General features: G+C 37.9%; 1 protein-coding gene across 3 annotated transcripts; it reads right to left on the bottom strand.

Moving 5' to 3' along the window:
• Positions 1-1,276: 1,276 nt before the first annotated feature.
• Positions 1,277-21,358, bottom strand: LOC104598053 (zinc finger (C3HC4-type RING finger) family protein). Of its 3 annotated transcripts, XM_010259944.3 has the most exons (18): positions 20,908-21,358; positions 20,708-20,809; positions 19,319-19,401; positions 19,067-19,151; positions 18,847-18,933; positions 16,585-16,646; positions 16,248-16,441; positions 16,097-16,157; positions 15,498-15,675; positions 6,334-6,372; positions 6,154-6,215; positions 5,991-6,027; positions 3,746-3,795; positions 3,562-3,631; positions 2,890-2,965; positions 2,150-2,229; positions 1,985-2,053; positions 1,277-1,536 (listed from the first exon to the last, which is right to left on the bottom strand). In XM_010259944.3, exons 1-18 carry the CDS (start codon positions 20,974-20,976, stop codon positions 1,477-1,479), a joined length of 1,464 nt encoding a protein of 487 aa, XP_010258246.1. In that variant the 5' UTR covers positions 20,977-21,358; the 3' UTR covers positions 1,277-1,476. The 3 variants fall into 3 exon arrangements, with proteins under 3 accessions (XP_010258246.1, XP_010258247.1, XP_088759988.1); XM_010259945.3 differs by lacking the exons at positions 3,562-3,631; positions 3,746-3,795; XM_088903862.1 differs by lacking the exons at positions 20,708-20,809; positions 20,908-21,358 and having other exon boundaries at positions 19,067-19,248.
• Positions 21,359-23,047: the final 1,689 nt, after the last annotated feature.

The raw sequence follows: 23,047 nt of genomic DNA, 5'->3' as shown, positions 1-23,047 counted from the left end.
TATATTATATATCATGCACAAATTTATAAATTTTAAGTACTAAGATAATTATTTTATTATTAATATTTTATTTGTATAAATTTCTTGAGATTAAAATCATCATTTGATGTAAATTTGGATTTTATAGATTGTTTATTTCATTTAGTTATAAAATGCTAATTTTAAATATTATTTCTTTTAATTTTTAGTTGGAATTGTTAAGCATATATATGTATTGATTGTTTTGATGAACACAAAAGTTAATAAAATCTATTTTATTTCATTAAATAACACAAAAGGTGAGATGGCTTAGTGGCTTAAAGGAGTGTCAAGAGATTTTGATGCTATCATTAATTGATCCAAGTTCAAGTCACATATTTAGTAGAAAACGTTTGGCCAAGGGATTTAACGGGTGAGATGGGTCGGGACAGGTTTAATGGATTTGGGACGGCACAGGTTTAGAAAATTGAAAGGAAAAGTTAGATGGGTTTAAAATCAGGGATAGATAGGTGGGTTCAGGAATGGGTAAGGCAATTTGCACGGGTACCCTACCATTGCCATTCCTAGTCCCAATTCCCATGTTTTTCTTTTCTTTTCTTTTTTTTTTTTTTGCTTTTTTGAGATGCCCAATTCCCTATATAATAATTTTGGTAGTTTCATGGCCATCACATGGATCAGGCTCAAATCCATCATCAACTAAGAAATGAGAAGCTTTAGTGTTAAACACAAGCATGTGAGATGAAGCAAACCGTGCTCAACTAGTTACGGTGTCTGATCGGTGATGAACAGTGTGCAAAAAATGGGAAGCTTTAGTGTTAAACACAAGAAATGAGAAGCTTTCGTATTCAACACGAGCAGTGTGCAACTGTGTTAGATAGGAAGCCAGAGAAACCTATGGACCACGTCATTCATGGTTAGTTTCTAATTATATGCAATTTACGTATACAGAGCCCTTCTCTAACAGTAAATGTCAGGCGAAAAACAATTAGAATACAGAAGAATTTTGACGATTTATTCAAAATGACCCATTAAATCACGACTCCACCAATCTATGGCCTTTCACTAGCAAGGAGACCACAATCTTTTAGAGAAACTACACTTTATCAACTTCAGCAAATATCTCAAATATAATTAGCAACTCCTTGAACATAATTCTTTCTCCCATCTCAAAAGACATTTGTTGTTTCAGTCATCTCCCATGAAGATAAATAGAACCACTAATTGTTCGATCACAAAAGGAATGCAATATAACATGATAAGAAAGGGTTTGCCTCAAAAGAACCACTGTAAGAATGCGTTCGTTAAGTGTGTTTGACATTAATAGAATTGGGATTGACCCTTGTAAAATAAAAGACGGCCACAATCTCAGTTGGATGGAGCAAAAGAATAAGAATTTATATTGAAACAAATTGAATTTTACCAAAATCCATTCTTTTATCAGTTACTTTTACCATATCCATGTACAACTACAAAGCACTGAAACCTGTTTCTACAACTTCATTGCATTCGACAGCCCTGTTCTTCGGCTCTCAGATAAATTAGCCCCCGTTGTATCCTCTGCCAGCAATACAATAATGTTAACATTTAAAAAGAGAGCAGAAGTTTTGCAATTCAGATATGAAGAAATAAAACAAACTAGAATACCTATTAAACTGTTATTTGTTATGTAAGTAATGCCAATAGCATAACATGAGGGAAACATGTAAACAATTCCATTTAAATGGAATACATGTGATAGCATTGGAGGTTTCTTTACCAAACCAACCTGATTATAACCATTCTTATCAAGGCTATTTATTTGTTTACATGCATATTCCTTTCCCTGAGTGTCCAAAATTTTGATAATCAGTTGGTTCAGTCACCTAATAAAGATTTAACTCAAGAACCGCCTACTTGGGACCTCTAGGGTGGTGAACTGTGAAATGTGAACCAGCACGTTATTGGTGGTCATCCTTACTATCTAACCAGCCATCTCTGACATTCTTACTGGATGAAGATCAACTACCTCTTTTGTATCTCTTAAACGCAATAGTTCCAATTTATCAGATGGCCTTAGGCTTGACAAGCTCACAAGCTGCAACCAGGTATAATACTCAGATTCTAGGAAATCATCAATAGATTAATAAACTAATTACTAGGCTATAAACCATAGAAGGCTATGAACATATACCCAAAAACTGAAGCGCTCAGGATCCTGTGGTATGGGCACTGCTTCAGCTTGAAGGAGTTCAATTTGCCTTGATCTCCTACCTGCATTAGGTAATGAACAAAGACACAAAATGCATAAAGTCATAAGCATTAGGCAGGGAGGGCAGAGGAGTTATTTATGTGTGCATTCGTACAATGGAAAAAAAAAAAGAGAGCAAACCAAGGAGATTTTCTAAAGCAAAAATATGGCCAATCAGATGATTGTATTGTTTTATGCTTTACCCTGAAAGCATTTAGCATTTTCCCCCAATCATCTGAGCAAATGTGAAAAGATAAAATAACCAGAATCATCTGCATTCGTTGAGACTCGTTTGGAGAAATCTCTTCATCAGGCCAAACACATGGCAGGCAAATTGATGATTGAGTAAAAAAACAAGTTAATACTTGGTAAAGTTTGTCAGAATTTCATAGTCCATTGTGACCCATAATCTATTGACAATCAAAGCAACTTCCCCATGAAAATAAGAAGACAAGATAAAATCTAATTCTAGAGGAAAAAAGGACAACATCGAGGATCCAAGATTTCTATTAAGCATAGTATTGTAAAAAGGAGGGTGTGTCAGGTTGGCAGCTGAACTTTTGCCAAACTCTCATGATATAGCCGACCCCATATAGTTGGGATAAGGCATGAACGATGATGATAGTATTGTAAAAAGGAAAAGACAAGTTTTTTTTTCCAATTCTCCTTTGTTAATGTTGTACCTGTTCGTGCTGCTTCTTTTGCTCTCCTTATCCATGAACGAGCAAATTCCGCTGCCTCACTAGCCACTTCCTGTAACTGTGATCACCCAAAAGAAAGAAAATACATTAAAGCACCAAAACAGAATGCTCATTAGTACAGTTTCTTCACTGTGGAGAACACAACATGCAATTTAAGTCTCATATAAGACACTTTAATCACTAACCACAGACCCAACAGGGCATGAAACTTGTTTTTTTCATCAACAATGGCATTCCAAATGGCAGATAATTCAACAAGAGAACATATAATAAGAATAGGTTGAGATTAAGGCCCCACATTGTCACATTTGTCCATTCTTGTCTTTTATAAGTTGCAGACCCAGACCTATTGCATGGAGTTGTTACAGGTAGAATGGCCCTCACATGTCAATTCTTTTTAACATGCAGGATGCAGCTTCAAGGATGATATCTAAAACTGGAAAAAAAGCAATACTGGAGGAAGGAATATTTAGATATATAGATATGAACTCTGTCACTGAGGTTCAGGCAGCAAAGGCCATGAAATTCCTTCTTTCTTTACCTAGATTCGCTACCAATGTTGAAAGAACTCTAATGCCCTCCAAGACCTTCCTTTATCACTTCAAGATACAATGAAAATCACAAATTGACAACACAAGATTGCAATATACTTACATCTCCCCTCTCTCTTGTCCCTTCCTGTGGAGAAATATCTTGTACCCATTCTACTTCTGCAATTCGATACCTTTATAAAGTAGTGGGGAAACCACCACAAATCATTCACTAGATAGAATTTGAATACATGACTGCCCAAGGAAACCACTACATCTATTTTAAGCTAAATCATGAAAAAACTAACCCATCCTGGTCCCATGATCGGAGGATGTGAAATCTTCGACGACCTTCAACCTGTGTCAGATTATCAGTAATTCATTTTAGATTATATATGTTACCAAAGTCCTCCCAGGAAACAACCTCGGAAAAATAATAGTGAAAGAAAAAGAAAAGATAGACTCTGCCCATTATTTACATATGGTGAGCATACAAAAGCATACATACCTATAACCCAAATTATAAACCAAACAATAAAGAAAAAATAACAAATAAAGTTTTCATTTCAGAGCAAAGGAAAATGCAATTTATCTGCTATAGCTGATTATGTTATGTCATTGTCAAATTTGTAAAAGAAAATAAGCAAAGATAAATAAATAAAATTTACATTGAAGTAGGGTACAACTTGTGCAGGCTGGGTTGAACAATTGTTAAAATTTGAAAGGGCATGGCCAGAGAAGGCAGGCCCAATGCAGTGTAAATTCTTCAAATCAAGTACTTGGTTTGATCCCTAAAAAGGATTAAACAATAAAAGCAACAGATAAAATTTAAATTGTGTAACATATGGACAATGCAACGAGTATACGATCTCTCTCTCTCTCATGTCTTACGTCAGCTAATCCGTTTTACTTGTTTTCTCTATTGCTGTTTAGGTTTTATTGCTTGAGTTGTTAATCTATTTTACTGCCAAACATCTTGATTGCCTGTAACTGGACATTGCGGCATTTTGTTTTGGGTAAAATCTACATTTATGTTTAATAATGTAAATATGACATGTTTTATTAAGATGATATTTAGAAATTTAGTCATATAAATTTAGTTGAGATTATAAACTTTTTGTTATTACCAAAATTACCATGGTTCTACCTGATATTTAGCTGGTTAATTATAATCGAATCTAATGGGTTCAGACCCAATGAGCCTGGTTACTAAAGGTTTGGTTCAGGACCTCACCCAGGACCCTGTAGGGTCTAGTTTGGTATTGGGTATCTGTGTTTTCTTACCAGTTTAGTTCCAGGACAGGGTTTATCAGTTGGGTTCTAGGACCGGGTTTACCCCTGATCCAGCCTAGACCTGACCCATTGGCGGGTCCAGACATAAATCATTATCTTTTAATCTTCAGTATAAAGCATGTCTAAAACTGAAGCCATGTTGGCTAGTTCTTAATAAAATGAAGCCATTTAGGTTGTTTGTAGATTTTTTTTTTTTATTTATTTATTTTTAATATGTAAAGAGTGTTAGCAAGATTGGGAATTACAAGGATAATCTTGTATGGGGATGGCAAGGGCTGGGTGCTGAGTTGTAAATTGATATTGTTTCTGGGTTCTTTAGTTCATGGGATTAAATAGCCAAAAGCTATTCTCTTTGTACCCTGCTTGTTATTTTTAGAGGGCAGGGATTTCTTTCTTCAATGAATGAAATTCTCTTTATTGTTGATGATCAAAAAAAAAAAAAAACATAGGATATAGGGAGCCTTCTTTATATACTAATCTCTGTTGCAATTGGAAGATCATGTGTATGCAAAATGCTGATGTCTATATAAAGGTTTCATGTTGTACCAGCCAAATATGCCATCCTCCCCAAAGAGCCCATGCATATGCAATACCATTTTCTGGTTTTCAGGATCCATCTACTACGGGAGCAGTTAACTAGTATTGGAAAACCTTGAATCTCTATTGCATATCGCCCTTTCTTTTCTAGAATTTCTCTAAAAAAAGAATGTGTATACATTAGTTATACTTGAAAAACTAAAACTACGAAAGTTGATGAATTTAACTAAAGTGAATCAACTTAAGTAACATAATAGCATCGATGTTGGACAACGAAATCTACTGGTGGAAGGCAACTCACAAGTGATGGTGAGATGGATCCTGAACGATAGGGAGGGGTCTTAGCATTATAGACATGAAATCAGGGATCTCAAAGGTATAGGAAGGACACTGAGAGTAACAAACAAGTGGATTCCATGTTCAGCCAATAGTATGGATGATGAATTAGCAAGGCAAGGAGTAAGAAGGAATGAAATGTTTCAGGGTTTGATTTCCCAAGGGGGAACTTGTAATCTTTGAAAAAGAAATGTAAGCAATGGGGGTGGCTTTTGCTGGCCCAAACAAAGGGGTGTTAGGGAACAGTTATGCATGTACAGAATTCTTTACTCAACATTAACAAAGTGAATTGTTACCAATAAAAAAAGAACAACATTGATGTCAGATCAGGAAAGGGAAGTATACAAGATTAATGTAGATCAAGAAATGTAGAAAAAAAAAATTCACCTCTAGATAGAAACGACCATCTGGAAGTGGCTCACACCTATACAAGTGCAAATGAAAACAAAATGGCTTGTAAGGTAAAAATAAACAATTGAATACAGCAACTCAAAAGCACGAATTTAAATAAATAAAACTAGAAAAGTCTAAGCAAATGATTATCACTTACTCAGTTATTTCAACTTCACAAGCCAAATCAGCTATGGCACCTGTTGTAGAGTCAATGGCAGCCTATGGGATAGGGAGGAACAAAAGAAAAGAATACATAAAAACAGAAAGAGAATATAGGAAGCCCTGAAAATAAACAGAATACAGAAGAGGACATAGAGAAGGATCAATAGTGGCCCACCATTCCCATTCGATGATTTCCTTCCATTATCCTCCTCACCTGGTTTTAATATAAAAATAAGTAGGTCAATATAACTGGTACATAGAAAACAAAAGAATGAAGAATATAGAAAACATAACAAAGACCAGAATTCGTATTAGCAGAAAAAGATTGTTATAAACACTATAATCCTATTATGGTTTTCATGATAAAGCAATAGTTTGAGCCAAAAATGAATAATGGGTCAACAATGAGGGACTGAATTCTCTTACTCATAATCCTATCATGATAAAGCAATATGAAACTGCAAAAATAAATTCTCTCACCGGATGATCAACAAAGAGGGACTGTAGTTCAACCAACTTCCAGACAAAAGTGAAAAATGTTTAGGCTATTATGAGATCGAAAAATCTAGATAAAGGAATAGTCAATGAACACCTAAGAGGCTCGAATTTGTCGATACTCTTAGAACTTGAAAGACCAATTGTATTAGGAAAACCAGTATCAAGTTCCAAAATTTGCATAAAGTTCTTTAACATGCTAAAACATCAAGAGATTTCCATGCTGTCATGCTGAGCTCTCAAACAGATCCTGGAACTCATGAACTGTTAGGTAACTGCCTAACTCGGGGACTTTTTCAAGGAAAGCCGGCCTCTTGAATGAGAGAGAGAGAGAAAAAAAGAAAGAGAGAGAGAGAGATTGTATTCCCAAAATCAATAATTCTTCTTCTGGCTTCCTTTCCTTATTTATAACACTTCTGTTACAATTCTGTTATATCAGCCTCTCCACTTGTCCAGTTTGTTATTTAGTTTGTTCTAGTAGTTGGCTATCAGTTACATTACTTAAAGGCTGACGTGGCCTTTTCTTGTACACTTGTCTCTTTATTCCCTTTATTTGTGTCTCAACAGTCCCTCCTCCCTTGAAAGCGACCTTGCCCTTAAGGTCAAGATGTGGAAATCTATTCTGTAAGTCCAAGTAAGGTTCCCAAGTTGCATCTTCAAGTGGGAGACCTGACCATTCCACCAATGCCTTTGGTTCGATGTGATTCCCTTTGCGTATCCACTTGAGATCTGTTATCTGGGTGGGCTTAGTTTGAACTTGGCCATCTTCCAAGAATGATAGGAGGGTGGTTGTTGTTATTTGCTCCTGTTTTTGGCCATTTCTTTAATAGAGATACATGGAATACAGGGTGCAATTTTGAAGTTGCTGGAAGGTCAAGCCTGTATGCCACAGACCCAATGCGTTCCACGATCCGAAATGGGCCGAAGTACCTTGGGCTCAGTTTGTTCCACCTGTGGCCTGCTACTGAAACTTGCTTGTATGGTTGTAGTTTAAGGAAGACTTGGTCCCCAATCTGGTGCTGGACAGGCCTATGCTTTCTGTTGTAAGGGTCTGCCATCCATTTTTGGGCTTGACGGAGGTGGGATTTGAGATCTTGTAACACCCTATCCCGCTGGAGGAGTTGTACCACCATTCCGCCCAATGAAGCCACTTGAGCCACTGACGTGGCCTATCCCCTGCATAGCACCTTAGATAGGTTTCCAAACTCCGGTTGACCACCTCAGTTTGCCCATCTGTTTGAGGATGGTAGCTGGTAGATTTGAAGAGTTTCACTCCCTGTAGTCGAAAAAGTTCTGCCCAGAAATGACTCATAAAAAATGGGTCGCGGTCTGAGACAATAGAGTTAGGGGTACCATGCAGTCGTGCCACCTCCTTAGTAAAAATCTCAGCCACCATTGAAGCTGTAAAGGGGTGGGAAAGAGGGAGAAAATGGCAGTATTTGGTGAATCTATCAACCACTACGAGAATGACAGACTTGCCATAGGAAAGGGGAAGCCCCGTTATGAAGTCCATGGATATATCCGCCCACACTTGTGTAGGAATTGGGAGTGGTTGTAGCAGACCTGCTGGAGACTGGGTATCAGCCTTATTTTTCTGGCAAATGATGCATTCGGCTATGAATTTTTGGACCGAATTCCACATGCCTTTCCAGTGGAATTGGGTGGCTAGTCTCTTGTAAGTGCGCAAAATCCCTGAGTGTCCTCCTGTTGGTGATGAGTGAAACACTTCCAGAAGCTGCTGAATATGGGCTGAATCCTGTGGTATCACCATTCAACGTTTATACAACAGCAAGTTATTCTCCACTGTGTACCCTGGGTGGCTAGTAGGGTCCTCTTGGACCTGTGAACGCAGCTTGTTCAGTTGTGGGTGTCTTTCAGCTTCTTCCCTTAACTGACTCATGATGGAACACGTTGGGCCCGTGAGAAGTAATGGAAATAGTTGTAGTTGGCATGACAGTGCATCCTCCACCTTGTTAGTGTGTCTTGCCTTGTATTTAATGACATAATCGTAGCCGAGTAATTTGGCTATCCATCGCTGCTGTTCCGGGGATAGTACGGACTGCTCCAACAGAAATTTCAGGCTATGGCGGTCAGTTCGTATGATGAACCTCCTCCCTAGAAGGTAGGGTCACTACCTCTGAACTGCGAGAACAATTTCTATCAGTTTGCGTTCGTATACTGACTTGGCCCATTTCTGTGCTGTCATTGCTTTGCTGAAAAACGCTAGTGGCCTTTCTTCTTGCATGAGGACCGCACCTACTCCTTGGCTTGACGCATCACATTCAATGATGAAGTGTCCTTTGAGAAGTCTGGAAGTGCGAGCGCCGGTGGGGACGAGACAGTTGTTTTGAGCGTCTCGAAGGCCTGTTGGGCCTCCCTAGTCCAGCAGAAACCATTCTTCTTAAGTAAACTTGCCAAGGGGGCAGCAATCAGTCCATACCCTCTGATGAATCGCCGGTAGTACCCTGGTAGACCCAAGAAGCCCCGTAACTCCTTAACATTTTGAGGTTGGGGCCAATTTATCATGCTTGAGATCTTTTCCGGCTCTGCTGCTACAATGTCGTTTCCGACTATGTGCCCTAAGTAGTGTACTTGCATCTGTCCAAATGTGCACTTTGACTCCTTTGCAAAGAGTTTATGAGTCCTTGGTAGTTCCAAGGTGATTTATAGATGTACTAGGTGATTTATACAAGTACATCATAAAAAAACGAGTATAAATTTGCGCAAATGGGGTCAAAATATGTCATTCATAAGTGCTTGGAGCGTAGTTGGCGCATTGGTCAACCCAAACGACATGACCAAAAACTCATAATGCCCCTCGTGTGTACGAAAGGTGGTCTTGTGGATGTCACCCTCATGGACCCGAATTTGATGGTATCTCGATCTCATGTCCAGTTTAGAGAATATGGTGGCCCGACCGAGTTCATCAATTACCGGTATGGGAAATCGATCCTTCACGGTAATGTTGTTCAGGGCCCTATAGTCTATACAAAACCACCATGTCCCATCCTTCTTTTTCACAAGTAATACCAGCGAGGAGAATGGGCTTTGGCTGGGTTGTATAATTTTTCTATCAAGCATATCTTGCACTTGTCTCTCAATCTCTAGTTTCTGAAAATAGGGGTAACGATAGGGCCTTACATTTGTGGGTGTCGTTCCGGGCAGCAATGGAATGCAATGATCATGGGCACGTTTCGGTGGTAGTTCCTTAGGCTCTTGGAAGATCACTGAAAACTTCTAAAGTAGTTGTTGTAGTTGTATGTGGGCTTCTTCGGATCTGCTGGAGTTACTTCCTTGGGCTAGAATTGGGCCATTCCCGTGGGAGTCTATCTGCGATGTGGGTTGGATCTGCTGCCTGTTTTCTCAGGGTGGCGAGACTGATGGGTCCTGGACCCTTGGACAACTATCCTTGAATATGCACTTCTGAGCTGCCCACTTGCAAATCCATGGTGAGACGGGCCCAATCACATATCACCGGCCCTAGTTGCCTTAACCATTGGACTCCGAGAACTACATCTGCTCCACTGATTTCCAGGGGATGTAGATCTACCTCGAACTTGTGTCCTTGTAACTTCCTTTTTAATCCTGTGCATGTACTGTCACACACCAGGTTGCTCCCATTAGTTACGCGCACCCGGAATGCTGTACATGGTTGGACCGGAATCCCTAGTTGTCTGACCAATGTTTGGGTAATGAAATTGAGAGTGCTGCCACTGTCTATCAGAACCGACACATGGTGCCCTTGTACTAGTCCGATTACTCTCATAGTTTGAGAGGAGGCAAGACCGGTCAAGGCTTGCAGGGATACTTCCGGGTATTCCTTTGTCCATTGCCCCCATTCTTGGTTGTCTGCTGGTTCGTCAATGTCTGCTGATTGCTCGACGTTTTTAGTCTCAGGCTAAAGGAAGAATACTTGCAGGATCTTACAACGATGACCTGGTCCGAATTTGTCTCCACATGCATAACAGAGGCCCTTTTCATGTCGAGCTTGCATCTCAACCTAGGTTAACCTCTTGGCTGAGCCGGGGCCTGAACCAGCGTCCTTGCTTGTGATTCCTACTCCTGGTCTGGACTCCGGTTTACCCAAGATACCCGGTTCTGGATTCAGTATACCTGGTCTGACCACAGCTCCCAAAGGTTGATTAATCCTTCTTGCCCAGTTCAGTTTGTCTTCAATGAGTCGAGCTAAGGCTGCTGCGTCAAGAACGATGGTGGGTTGCATGGCTTTCACCTCTAGCCGCAATTCTTCCTTGAGTCCACCAACAAAACTGCCGACAAGTGCGTTTTTTGACCACCCTTGCACGCACACAGCTAACCTTTCGAATGCCATCTGATAATCTTGGACAGAGCCGGTCTGTCGTAGCTTTGCGAGGCTTTCATCATAGTTTTCAAAAGTCGAGCCTCCAAATCTCATGGTTAAGGCATCGGTGAAATCCACCCATGTGGCTCTTGGATGTCGTTGTCGGTACCACTGGTACCAGACGATTGCCTCTCCTTCCAGGTGTGCGGAAGCTAATGGAACACGATCAGGTCCCTGCGTATTATGGTAATCGAAGTACCTTTCAGTTCGTAGAAGCCAGGACGTGGGATCTCCCCCTGCGAAGACGGGAAACTCGATTCTCGCCGTTCTTGGTCCACTTCGATGACTAGTGTCACTGCGTTCTTCCTGCCCTTCCTGATTCGGTGCTGGTGGTGTCTATTCCAGTTGTTCAAGCAAGGATGTGAAGCTTTCTTTTATTTCTTTGACGTTAGCCGATAATCTTTGCATTTCTCCTTCCATGTTGTCGACCCTGTTCTCCATTGCGGACGACCTTGTGCTTGGCATCTTGGTTCTGATACCAACTTGTTAGTAATTGCCTAACTCAGGGGCTTTTTCGAAGAAAGCCGGCCTCTTGAACAAGAGAGAGAGAAAATGAAAGAGAGAGAGAGAGAGAGAGAAAGATTGTATTCCCAAAATCAATAATTCTTCTTCTGGCTTCCTTTCCTTATTTATAACACTTCTGTTACAATTCTGTTATATCAGCCTCTCCACTTTTCTAGTTTGTTCTAGTGGTTGGTTGTCAGTTGCATTACTTAAAAGGCTGACGTGGCCTTTTCTTGTAAACTTGTCTCTCTATTCCCTTTATTTGTGTCTCAACATGAACAGAAATCATGGCTATCTATGGCTAAGGTATAAGAAAGAACTAGTAGCTTAACCCATGCGGTCATGCCACATGTAAAGATCCTTTACCTATCCAAAAAAAAGAGACTTTCCTGATTTGCTTTTCTCCAAAATTACTTATTGTTGACCACAGGCAAGAGCTATTTACTATTTCTATTAAAAACTATACCTAATCCCAAAAGAAATGGTCCAATATTTTACTATCATCATCATTATTTGAATCCATAAAAAAAAATGAAATGTCAAAAGATATTAACATCAATTAATCATAGACATCCTCATATTATTATAGATTGAATCTCAAAATGGAAGCCCGTTTTTTTAAACATTTTCAAGGCCATGAATTGATCATATAAATTACAGTGTATTGATGATATGTACAGAAAGAATTTCAAGACTTCTTCTCATCTAAGAGAGGAATAAGACAAGGAGACCCTATATCCCCTTTCCTTTTCACCTTAGTGACAGAGGTGTTGAGTAGAATGGTTGTGGATGAGGATACACAAGGACTTCGGGGTTGGAGAGGGTAGAAATCAAATTGTAGTATCCCATCTTCAATTTGATGATGATTCAAATCTATTCTGCAAGAGGGTTAACTTGGAAATTGTGATAAATTTGAAAGGCTTTGATTGGCAGATTTGTGAGTATCTCAAGGCTAAGGATCAATTGGAACAAAAATGGAATTGTGGGAATTAACTTGGAAGAGGGCGAAATCTGAGGTTTGCAGAGGTTTTGGGTTGTGAGATTAGGAACTGGCCTATTACCTACCTAGGACTACATTTGGGGGGAAACCCAAGAGCTGACAGCTTTTGGAAACCGATGGTGGAGAGGTTTGCCAAGATATTAGACCTTTGGAAAAGAAACTATATTTCTCTAGGATGAAGAATCACTTTGATTAGATCCATGCTAACAAACCTACCCATTTACTTCTTTACCACATTCCAAATCCCAATTAGAATAGCAAGACAACTAGAGAAATATATAAGGAGCTTCCTTTAGGAACCAAGAGAGGAAAAAAGGACCACTTGGTAAAATGGCAACGTGTTTGTAAACCAAAATAGAAAGAGGGCCTAGGACTAGGAAACATCAATCTCAAGAACACTGCATTGTTGGGATGTTCATTGCTATGGACATTGCCTTCTGAAAGAGACGGGTTGTGGCACAAGGTAACCGTAATCATTCATGGCTTGGAGGGTAATGGTTGGGATGCTAAAATTGCTCCTAACACAACTTCAACTTCTCCATGGAAAGCAATTCATGAGGTATAACCTCTCTTCCTCAGCTTTATACATTTTGATGTGGGGAGAGATGATAGAATTCATTTTTGGGAAGACCTTTGGGTAGGGGAAATACCCCTAAAAAATCAGTTTCCTGAACTTTTTGCCCTATCTAACCTCCAGAATGAAACCATTTCTAGATTGGGTACACCCTCCCCTAGGGGTGCAAATGGATTGAATCATGATCTGATCCGATCCGAGATCTGGTCCTATTTGATCAAATTCGGATCACCCCTATCCAATCTGAGAAGATCTGATCCGATATATATTATATATTTATAAATATAAATATATATAATACATATATATGTTATTTATTTATAAATATATTTTTTATATTATATTTTTATAAATTTGTTATATTATTTATTTATTTATAAAAACATGTATATATGTGATGAAAATAATTAAAAAATACTTGTATTTTTTGTTTTTACTTTATTTAAACTACTATATTTTATTTTTCTTTTAATAATTTATTAATTTTTAAAGAATACAAGTCGGATCGGATCAGAATTCAAATCAAGTCCTATCAGATCCAATCGGATCTTCGGATTGGATCAAATCCAACATGAACAATGTCAGATCGGATTCGAATATACCCTGATTTGAATCTGATCCGATCCGTTTGCATCCCCACCCTCCCCTTTAGGTCTTAATAATTGAAACCTTGGTTTCAGAAGAGGCCCAAGGGAAAGTCAGTGTAACTCTTTGACTGACCTGCTTGACATTTTGGAGTCAACTTTTTTGGATCCTAATTTGGAAGATTCTAGAATTTGGGTATTATTCACCAGATGGTTTCTTTACTTGCTCTGCTTTTTTTAATTTTCTTATGTCACCTATCTCTTAAGGGGTGGACTTCCTGATAAAAGAAATTTGGAATAAGCCTATTCCACCTAAAATTCAAGCCTTTTGTTGGGAAATTTTCCTTGAAAAGGTAAATACTTGTGATATGCTGCAAAAAAAGGCTTTCTTCTTGGAGTCTAAATCACCTACCAACAAAATATGTTCCAACACCCTACCAACACAATCAGACACCGCACATCTCATACATGGTGGGTCCCACTTTTTTGGTGGCTCCCAGTCTCATGGTGAGACATGTAGCATCAGATCAAGTTGGTAGGGGTTGGGACGTGTTTTGTTAGAGACCCCAATTCCTCTTCTTGCCTCTCTCCTCATATGTGCTTCTTATGTAGGGGTAGTGAAGAGACCCTATCTCACTTATTAATCTCTTTCTACTTTGTACACCATATTTGGGAATTTTTTGTTCTCTTTTTGACTGCAAGTGGAACCCCCTCAAGAGGTGGTGGACATCTTCAACCCAAATTTCTTTAGACAACCAAAGAAGAGAGAAAGGGTAATGTGGAGAGGTACTAAGGCAGAAGTTGTTTAGATGGTGTAGGAGGAGAGGAATAACAGATTTTTTTCTGCAAAGAACAGGACTTTGGAGGAGGTTCTAGATAGTACTAAAGTAAAGATAGCTTTTTGGGTAAAAACCATGGACAACTTCCACAAATTTTAATGCCCGACATTATAAGGACCTAGAGGGAAGTAAAACAATCCTCTAAGGAAAAAGAAGAAATATGAATGGAATGGAAACCCCCAGTAGGTGATAAAGTAAAACTGAACTTTGATGGGAGATCATTGGACAACCCAAGGTTGGCAAGAATGGGTAGTGCAATTAGAAACTCGGAGAGTAGGATACTAGCATTATATTCAGGGCCAATTGGTACTACAAACTTGATGAAGGCTGAATTATTGACACTACTATAGGGGCTTAGGTTTGCAAAACGATTGGGCTTCAGACAAGTGGAGGTGGAAGGGGACTCAAAAGTAATTATTTTGTAGGAGATGTAATGGACATATCCCATGGATTCTCAAACATGTTTTCAGGGAAGTGGAAATGATAGCCAAGGACCTAAATGCTGAATGCAAATGGGTTAAATGACTCCCTAGGCAAAGAAGGGGAAGTAAGGCAGCATTTGCACTAGGCTTCACAAGTTAGAGAACTTATTAGGTGGTTCATAGTCCAAGACTTGAACAATCAAAAATCAAACAATGAATAGACTTTCAGCATATATGCTATGTAGCAATTTTCATTATCTCATTCTAACCTTTACAACTTTTTTGTTGTTAACCAGATAATTAAGCACTTACAGTTGGAGATATATTTAAACATGGCCAGTCCAAGGAGTGGCCTAACACATCAAAGTATGCATTGATGAGCCACAGAACACATCCAGATTATGATGCTATCATTGAACTATTTCATGCCTGAGCTGATATCTTCCTTCTTTGTTTTTCTTTTCTTTTTTTTTTTTTTTGACAAACTTAGGCTGAAACCTTACTTATTTCACAGGATCTACAATGGCCAAATATCAAGAATGATCAAATTGGCCAACTCACCATAAGTCTGTAGCGGGGCTCAAATATGTTGAGCGACAACTTCTGGCATGGGAGGATGACATCCATGACAAAGAGAGGCAGCAAATCAACACCTAAATTTGTCAAATTCTCATGCTCTGACTTCCTTTCAGCATATTCCTCTGCAAAGTTCTTCTGTATAATGTTGTTCAGCGTCACACTGGTGAAAACCAAGAAAGGATATATACACTTATACTTAGATATTATGAGTTCAAATTTTCAAAACAAGAAAAAAAATTATAAAGAATCTCGAGTCAGAATACAGGAGAGGAAATGGCCATCCTCCCTATTTGTGTTATACTTTTGGTGAGCACCTTGCTAATTTCCTAAATGATCTGACTTATTACACTTTGCTATAATACTATTTTGACAGTCAGAAACTGATTAATAGTGGTTTTCATATGAATTAGGGCTTCTTCAATCACCATGATTTTCAGATTAGGAGACCTAGGTGGACCCACCAAATGGTTGTCCCTGGACTCACTGCATGGGCACCATTGATACTGCATAGGTAGGGGAAACGTCTCCTCATGCTGCCCTCACAACAAAAGTATTCTTCTTAAAATATTAGAGTAACTTACCTCAGTGAATATGTTTTGGGATTAATAAATAAAACAGTCCGACACATTGGACATTTGTTACCTGGCAATTCCATATGAAAATCAGATTAATAGCCCAGTAAAGCAACAGAAATGGTCCTACTAGAAACAGTAAATACTGTGAAAATGTTACCATGGTCCATAGACTGAAATAAACACGATCGGCAAAACGAATGCCCACAAGGAGTTGTTATAGGTTCATATAACAACTTCAAACAAAGTGTGCAATCAAAGTCATCAGTACGTTGTGGTTTCCCATTTCTCTTCCTGCTGACTAAACCAGCTGACATGTTCTCCAAATTCCGAAGACAGGCTTGAAGAGGATTGCTACATAATCCCATAACCAAACAATGAACAACTTGAAAATCTATATTGATTTTTTTTATACTGAATGAATGTTTAAAAGAAAGCATAAAATACACAATTATTTTATCAAAAGGAAAGAAAAAGGAATATTATTAATACATTACCTAAGAGGATCAACCTGAAGGCCTGAAAGAAGAGTATCCCGAGCATACTCATATTGTTCTAGCTGTCAATTCAGAGTAAAGATAGGTATCATTGGGAAAAGTTCACATCCACCTAAGAAACTTCTATGGATAACGACCCAAAAATTAAATATGATTGCAACCTTCCAAATTTAGGAACAGTAGAGATGCATACTAATCATTTTATACATTTAAGAACCCATACAGATGGAAAACATAGACACTTTGAACATAACAAAACATACATATGCATATCTATTCATTAATATACCATGGAAAGAAAAGGCAAAAGGAAGAATTTTAGTAGCTGCTAGAACAGCCATGCATATTTTCAGTAACCTCTAGGAAGACAAAATACATTCCATAGAATCATCAAAAGAAAGTTCACATGGACTTAGATCACCTCACAATTTACATAAATTCAATATTTGGTAACCAAATCAACTATTAAAGCTTCCAACCATGCACCAAAACTATGGAGATACTCCATCATCGCAAGATTCAAGTAGCCGACTTTGTACGGTTGGGACAAGGCTTGGTTGAGTTGATCTGAGTTCTACCATACATACAAGTACCAGAAGTGCATGAGTGTGATCAATATAATATTCACACATACATCTAAAACACAAATAAAACATATGATATGTTTTAACATCATTTATACTAAAACTTTGTTGACTTCATTTCTGATGTTGCATGAACTTAGAAGCATACCCCTCCACAATTGCAAAATGCCATATAATTCCTAAAATTGGGAAGATAGCCTCCGTAAAAGGGGTCTCTATTTCAAGTGAACTTTGAAATCTTGGCAGCAACTACAAGGTGAAGAAGCCTAAGGTATTTAGATATATCCCCAGGTCAAAGCACAAATAGAGAGTAAAGAAGTGTTTATGGAGTTCGACGAAAGAGATAGAAGGAGTTGGAAGAAACACAAAGAGAAGTTAAAGGAAAAGAGGGTGATTGGTTTTCTTTAATGGACAAGAGAGGAGAGGCTTTATCAGGACGATAGGGTAGTTGGATGGATGTTTTGGGATTAGAGGAGACATAGAGATGATGAGAAAGGATATGGGAGTAGAACTAGAATTGAGGTTATACATAGAGAAACAATGAGGAAGAAAATAGGGAACTTGTAGAATTGTTGAAGGGAAGGAGCAAGAAATTTATAAAGAAGAGAAATACTTTAACCAATTAAGTTTGAGGGTGAAGGTGGAGGTGATAAAATGAATTGGGTGACAGCTGCTATTGTTTGATGGAATTTAATCTATTTGTTGAGGTGGAAATTAAGTGAGATGTTACCTGGTGAAGGTTGACTTTATGAAAATAATGATTCATTAATGAAAAGAGACTAAGAGAGTATTACAATTGTATCCAGTTTTTCTTTATGTTGAAGAATTTTATTTTAGTTCAAAAGGTCATGTTTTAGTGAGGCTTGGTTTGTTGGTCTTGAAATGATTGTATTGGAAAGATAGATGATGGATTGATGCAGAGTATTTTCTCAAAATTTTTTGTACTTTGTTTTCATTTAATAAAATTTCTTTCTATTTATTATCAAAAAATACCCCCAGCTCCAAAAGGCACCCTATGCATATTGAGAGGGAGAAAAAGAGAAACATTATCATTGTCTCCTTAACATCCACAAGCTCATTTAACTGACCAGTAGATCCATCATCCTGTGTCCTCATCATTACATCTATAAGTCTCATCTATCACCTTTTTCTTGTTCTTCTATTTTTTTTTTCTTTTTCTGTTTTCCTTCTTTCCTTTTTTCAGAGAAATAGAAATATATCTTTTTTTTAAAGGTAAAGTATTGTATTCAGTATGAAACTGTAAAAAGCCTGTACAAGAGGCTATACAAACAACCTTAAAGCCCCCAAAAAAGTTCACCCTCAAAAAAGACCTGGAACAAAAAACATCTTTAAACAAATCAGAGCTAGACAACCAGCTTCTCGGTTTTTCCCCTACAAAGTTAATCACCCCAGACTCAGACCTGGGTTTCTGTTAAAAAATCCTATTGTTCCTTTCTATCCAGAAATATATCAATATCAATTGAAGGTTTACACTATCCAACATTTCCCATGTACAAACATTGCCTATGGACTTCATCATCAGACAATGAGCAAGTAAGTTTTTTTTTACTCCTATGAGAAGGATATACATATTGAGAGAGAGAGAGAGAGAGATTTTGGAAAGGTTAGTCAAGTCTCTCATAAAGACATTAAAGAGATTGATAATTGGAGCTTTTACCAATATAAGAGCATTGGCCTTCAGAAAGTACGTCTTTGGTGAATTACTTCGATAGCTCATCACCTTCTCAGCATCCTTCAAGGCAAGCTGAAATGATTGTCAAAGGAGAAGAGTTTAGATAGCATGCGGTGGTTATAAAATAGAAAAAAAAAAAAAAAAAGCAATAGCCCCCCCCCCCCCAGCAAAGTACACAGGTAAAGAAGGAATCAATAATGCAGACCTCAGCATGTGTAGTTGGATCCAAACCATTCAATGGTTTATATTCAGAAGTGGAAGCAGGTCTTTTTTTAAGAAGTTCACACATCCTGGTAATGGAAGATATCATCAGCTTGAAAAATCCATGCAATTGCTTTAGTATCTATTATTCAGCTTCATGGTTCTACAAATATGTATTAAAATTTACTGCAAGAAGAGTACAAGCATTAACAGGCTACAATAAGAAAAGCAGACAATGCTGAAAGAAAAAACTTGCCTGCTAAAAGCAGCACTTCGATTGCTAAGAATAACAGGATCACCAGGCTTGAAATTATGAGCTTTATAGTAATAACTGATTGCCTGAATTAGAAATCCAATCAGCTAGCAATCATACAAAAATATAACAGAACTGAGGAGAAGGCAAAAAACAAACTAGAAAAGCTCTTTACTGATGACTATGTCAAGATTCACATACATTGGCCAAAAAATAAAGAATAAAAATATTCTAAAGCACCGTGTATTAAACAGCTGGGCACTTAAGCGAAACTACCCTCCATGGGTGCCTTGTCGCTTGACAATTAGTGAATGTGCACTAGACCATATGAGCAGTATGGTACTCCAGTTTTGTCTTCTCATCTTCATTCTATGTTCTCTTCTCCTAAATGTGTTAGACTAGCTAACTGTACTTTTTCCTCAGTACCAAGAATTGGAACTGTAAATACCACCTCCCATTTTCTTTTTTTTTTTTCTTCTGTATTTTCTGTTACTCAATTACCAACATAATTTATACTAGCAAGCTAACCAAGTCCCAAAATTGTTCCTTTACATTTTATCCTTCATTTTCTATTTTTCAGGATGTAAATGGAAGGAAGCATATTAGTTGTGAGTGTGAATCCAGAGATCCTTATTATCTTGATGGTGGTTTAGGAAGTACAACGGTGCAGTGTACGTCCTTTTTGGCTCCTCATCAGTTACATTATCTTCTTTTTATTTTATTTTATTTTATTTATTATTATTATTATTTATTTATTTATTTATTTTAATTTTTTTTTTTGGGGGGGGGGGTGGGGGGAGCTTCTTTCCAACCATAACTAGTTTATTCATGGATCCTAGTCCAATACAAAGAGAAGTTGACTACAAAAAGATGAAAAATGCATGACTGATGTTGGGGGGAGCTTCTTTCCAACCATAACTAGTTTATTCATGGACCCTAGTCCAATACAAAGAGAAATTGCCTACAAAAAGATGAAAAATGCATGACTGATGTTATTATCCTGGCTTAATTAAGAAGAAAGGAGGAAGACAAAAACTTGGGCATTTACAAGAATTATTTGGTGTTGCATTTTTTGGATCCCATGGCAAAGACAAGATGCAATTTCATAATTACTTGTTGAGTAGCATGTGCTACCGCCTGGTCCTCAATAATTTCCATCTAATTGAAAGTTTCTAGTCTACAACTTTGGTTGTATATTTTCGCGGTTATCAATTTTGAGCTCATATCACTACGATAACGTGTTCAAATTAGCGAATTTTAATCTTGAAAACATTTCTTGACTAAAAGGAACTGTCCACGAGAGCTACACGAAAATAATACAGCAGATGGAAGGAATATCGCTACAGAAATTGATAGCAAACCAAGTTCTACTAAAAAAGTTCAGAATCTCACATCTTCGATTCGTCCCTCTCGGAATGCTCTATTCCCCTTCTGCATGAGATCAAAAACTTGACCAAACCGGTCCCATGACATGTTAGTCTCCCCTTCACTTGCCTGCGTTTTAGTACAATTCCTTCCTTCAGATACAAGCACCAGAACAAAAACTAAGATGACAAAAGCGTGATCTTTTCTAAAAGCAGCAAAGAGCTCACCCAGACAAACTCTTCGACATCATCAAATTCGGTCGAGTTCCGACTAAATGAAGAAGATTGCTCAGCCATGACAGATCAAGAACGGAGAAGCAGAACCAATAGAAGAAACCAACCTCTATGAACAAGAAAACCGATAAGGAAAATAACCGGAGAAATCAAATGAGGTAGTGTTTTGGTGTTTCGTGTTCTTCCCTTCGTCCTCCATTTTTACACGGACCAAATTGGGAACACGTCTCCCACTCTATCGATCACTCTCAAATTCTCTCTCTCTCTCTCTTCTTCTTTTTTTCTCACTCCTCCAGCGACTACGATTGCGATTGAGCTTTAAAGCAACGCATCTCGTTGGCTCACATTTCTTATTCAAAGCGACGCAGCGTTTTCGCGGCAGCTTGCAGAGCCACAGACATCCAGTCTTCAATCTTGATGACTACTGTCCCCAGCGAATAGTGCCAACCAACCCAAGCCGCCCGTTGAGTTTATAGTGCAATACGCAGCAGGCGTAGACCCCACTTAGCAAAGGTAAACTGGTCCCACATCGGTACATCCGGAAATACAGGGGTGCAACTTGGACGGCCCAATCCGAGTCCGGACCTACCAGTCCAAAATTTTATATGGGCTGGTACTAGATTTTCGATCCTAGCCTGAGTCCAGCCTAATCTTGTCCCAATCCGAGCCTGGTCTGACCATATATATATAGACAAGATTAGTATAAATGCATACATACACGTATAATTTTAACGTGAATTTATTAATGAATCAGACCTGGGTCTAAGGCCAATCAAAATTCAGACACTGGCATTTTGAATTGGCCACGTCTTAGGTTGGGCTCGGATTGGGAAGGTTGAGCTTGGTCTTAGGCCTTAGATTCAAATCTTAGGGTTGAGGTTGGATTGACTATAAACCCAGACCAGCCCATCGCCTAAATCTTTGTTGATTAATTAGGCCAACCACCTATCACGTTTCCATTGGATGATGACGTAGCCATTCTCCACCACCCATTGGATAAAAGAGATTTTGAATTGTCCACGTCTTCAATCATCAAAATCTAATATATTCTTATAGCAAAAAGTGAGAATGAAAATCTTATATATATATATATATTAAAAGAAGGTTTTCAGGTTACAGCCCTCCCATCGCACTGGAATTTTTATTTTTTTGGAAATCTATATATGTGGCATTTTCTGAGAATTTGCTTTTAAAGCCCATAACCCACTATCACCATTCAAACAAGTAGCCTTCTCATTTTTTGGAGAGCTAGACATGTGGCATTTTTGAGAAATTACTACTAAACCCCATAGCCTACTACTAAGCTACAACATCCCACCATTCAGACATGTGGCCTTCTCATTTTTTCTGGAAAGCTAGACACATGACATTTTTTAAAAAATTGCTGCTAAAGATCACAATCCATTAGCACCATTTAGACACGTGCATCCTATTAATTCAAGAAATAAGATTCAAAGAGTGGGTAGTTTAACTCCTAAACATTCTCAATAGACAGTTATTTATTAGCTTAACACATGTTTATCCATAGTCTATTAAATACAAATGGTGGGACCCATTAAAAGATTACTATAAACCCAAGTTTATTTTTAAATGATTTTTTTTTCAAAAAGAAAATAATTTATTAATTACAAACTTGATTTAACTTTTAGGAAGCAACCTAATTTAACTTTTAAAAATAAATAACTCAAAATTGATTTATCAGATAAATAGTAAATACCAAATAAAGTGGGTTATTGTTTACTAATAAGATCTTATTTAATATCTTATATCAAAATAAAAAAACACAAATTAATAATGGGTTTCAAATAAAATATGTTAGAATAGATTGTCAATTACAAAGATGCAAAACCCATATTAGTTTTTTTAATTTTTGATAACTAAATAGTAAACTTCAAACTAAATTATACATGCATTTAGTTACCCCATGCTTAGTATGTGGGTCATTCTCTACTATTATATTTAATAGAAAGAGGAGGGGTAGGGATTTGCCACCAACAAAATGCTCTCAACACTATCCCAACAGATCACTCCAATTGTACGTTGGGAACATCTCACTTGTCATTCATGGAGAGATGTTCCGGATGTATGACTTTAATGGCTTGTTGGGATAGTGTTTGGAATATTTATTAGGAGC

The sequence above is a fragment of the Nelumbo nucifera genome, chromosome 4 (assembly GCF_055504915.1).
Source record: "Nelumbo nucifera cultivar China Antique chromosome 4, China Antique-T2T, whole genome shotgun sequence".
NCBI lineage: Eukaryota > Viridiplantae > Streptophyta > Magnoliopsida > Proteales > Nelumbonaceae > Nelumbo > Nelumbo nucifera.
This window is presented reverse-complemented; position numbering and strand designations above follow the sequence as displayed.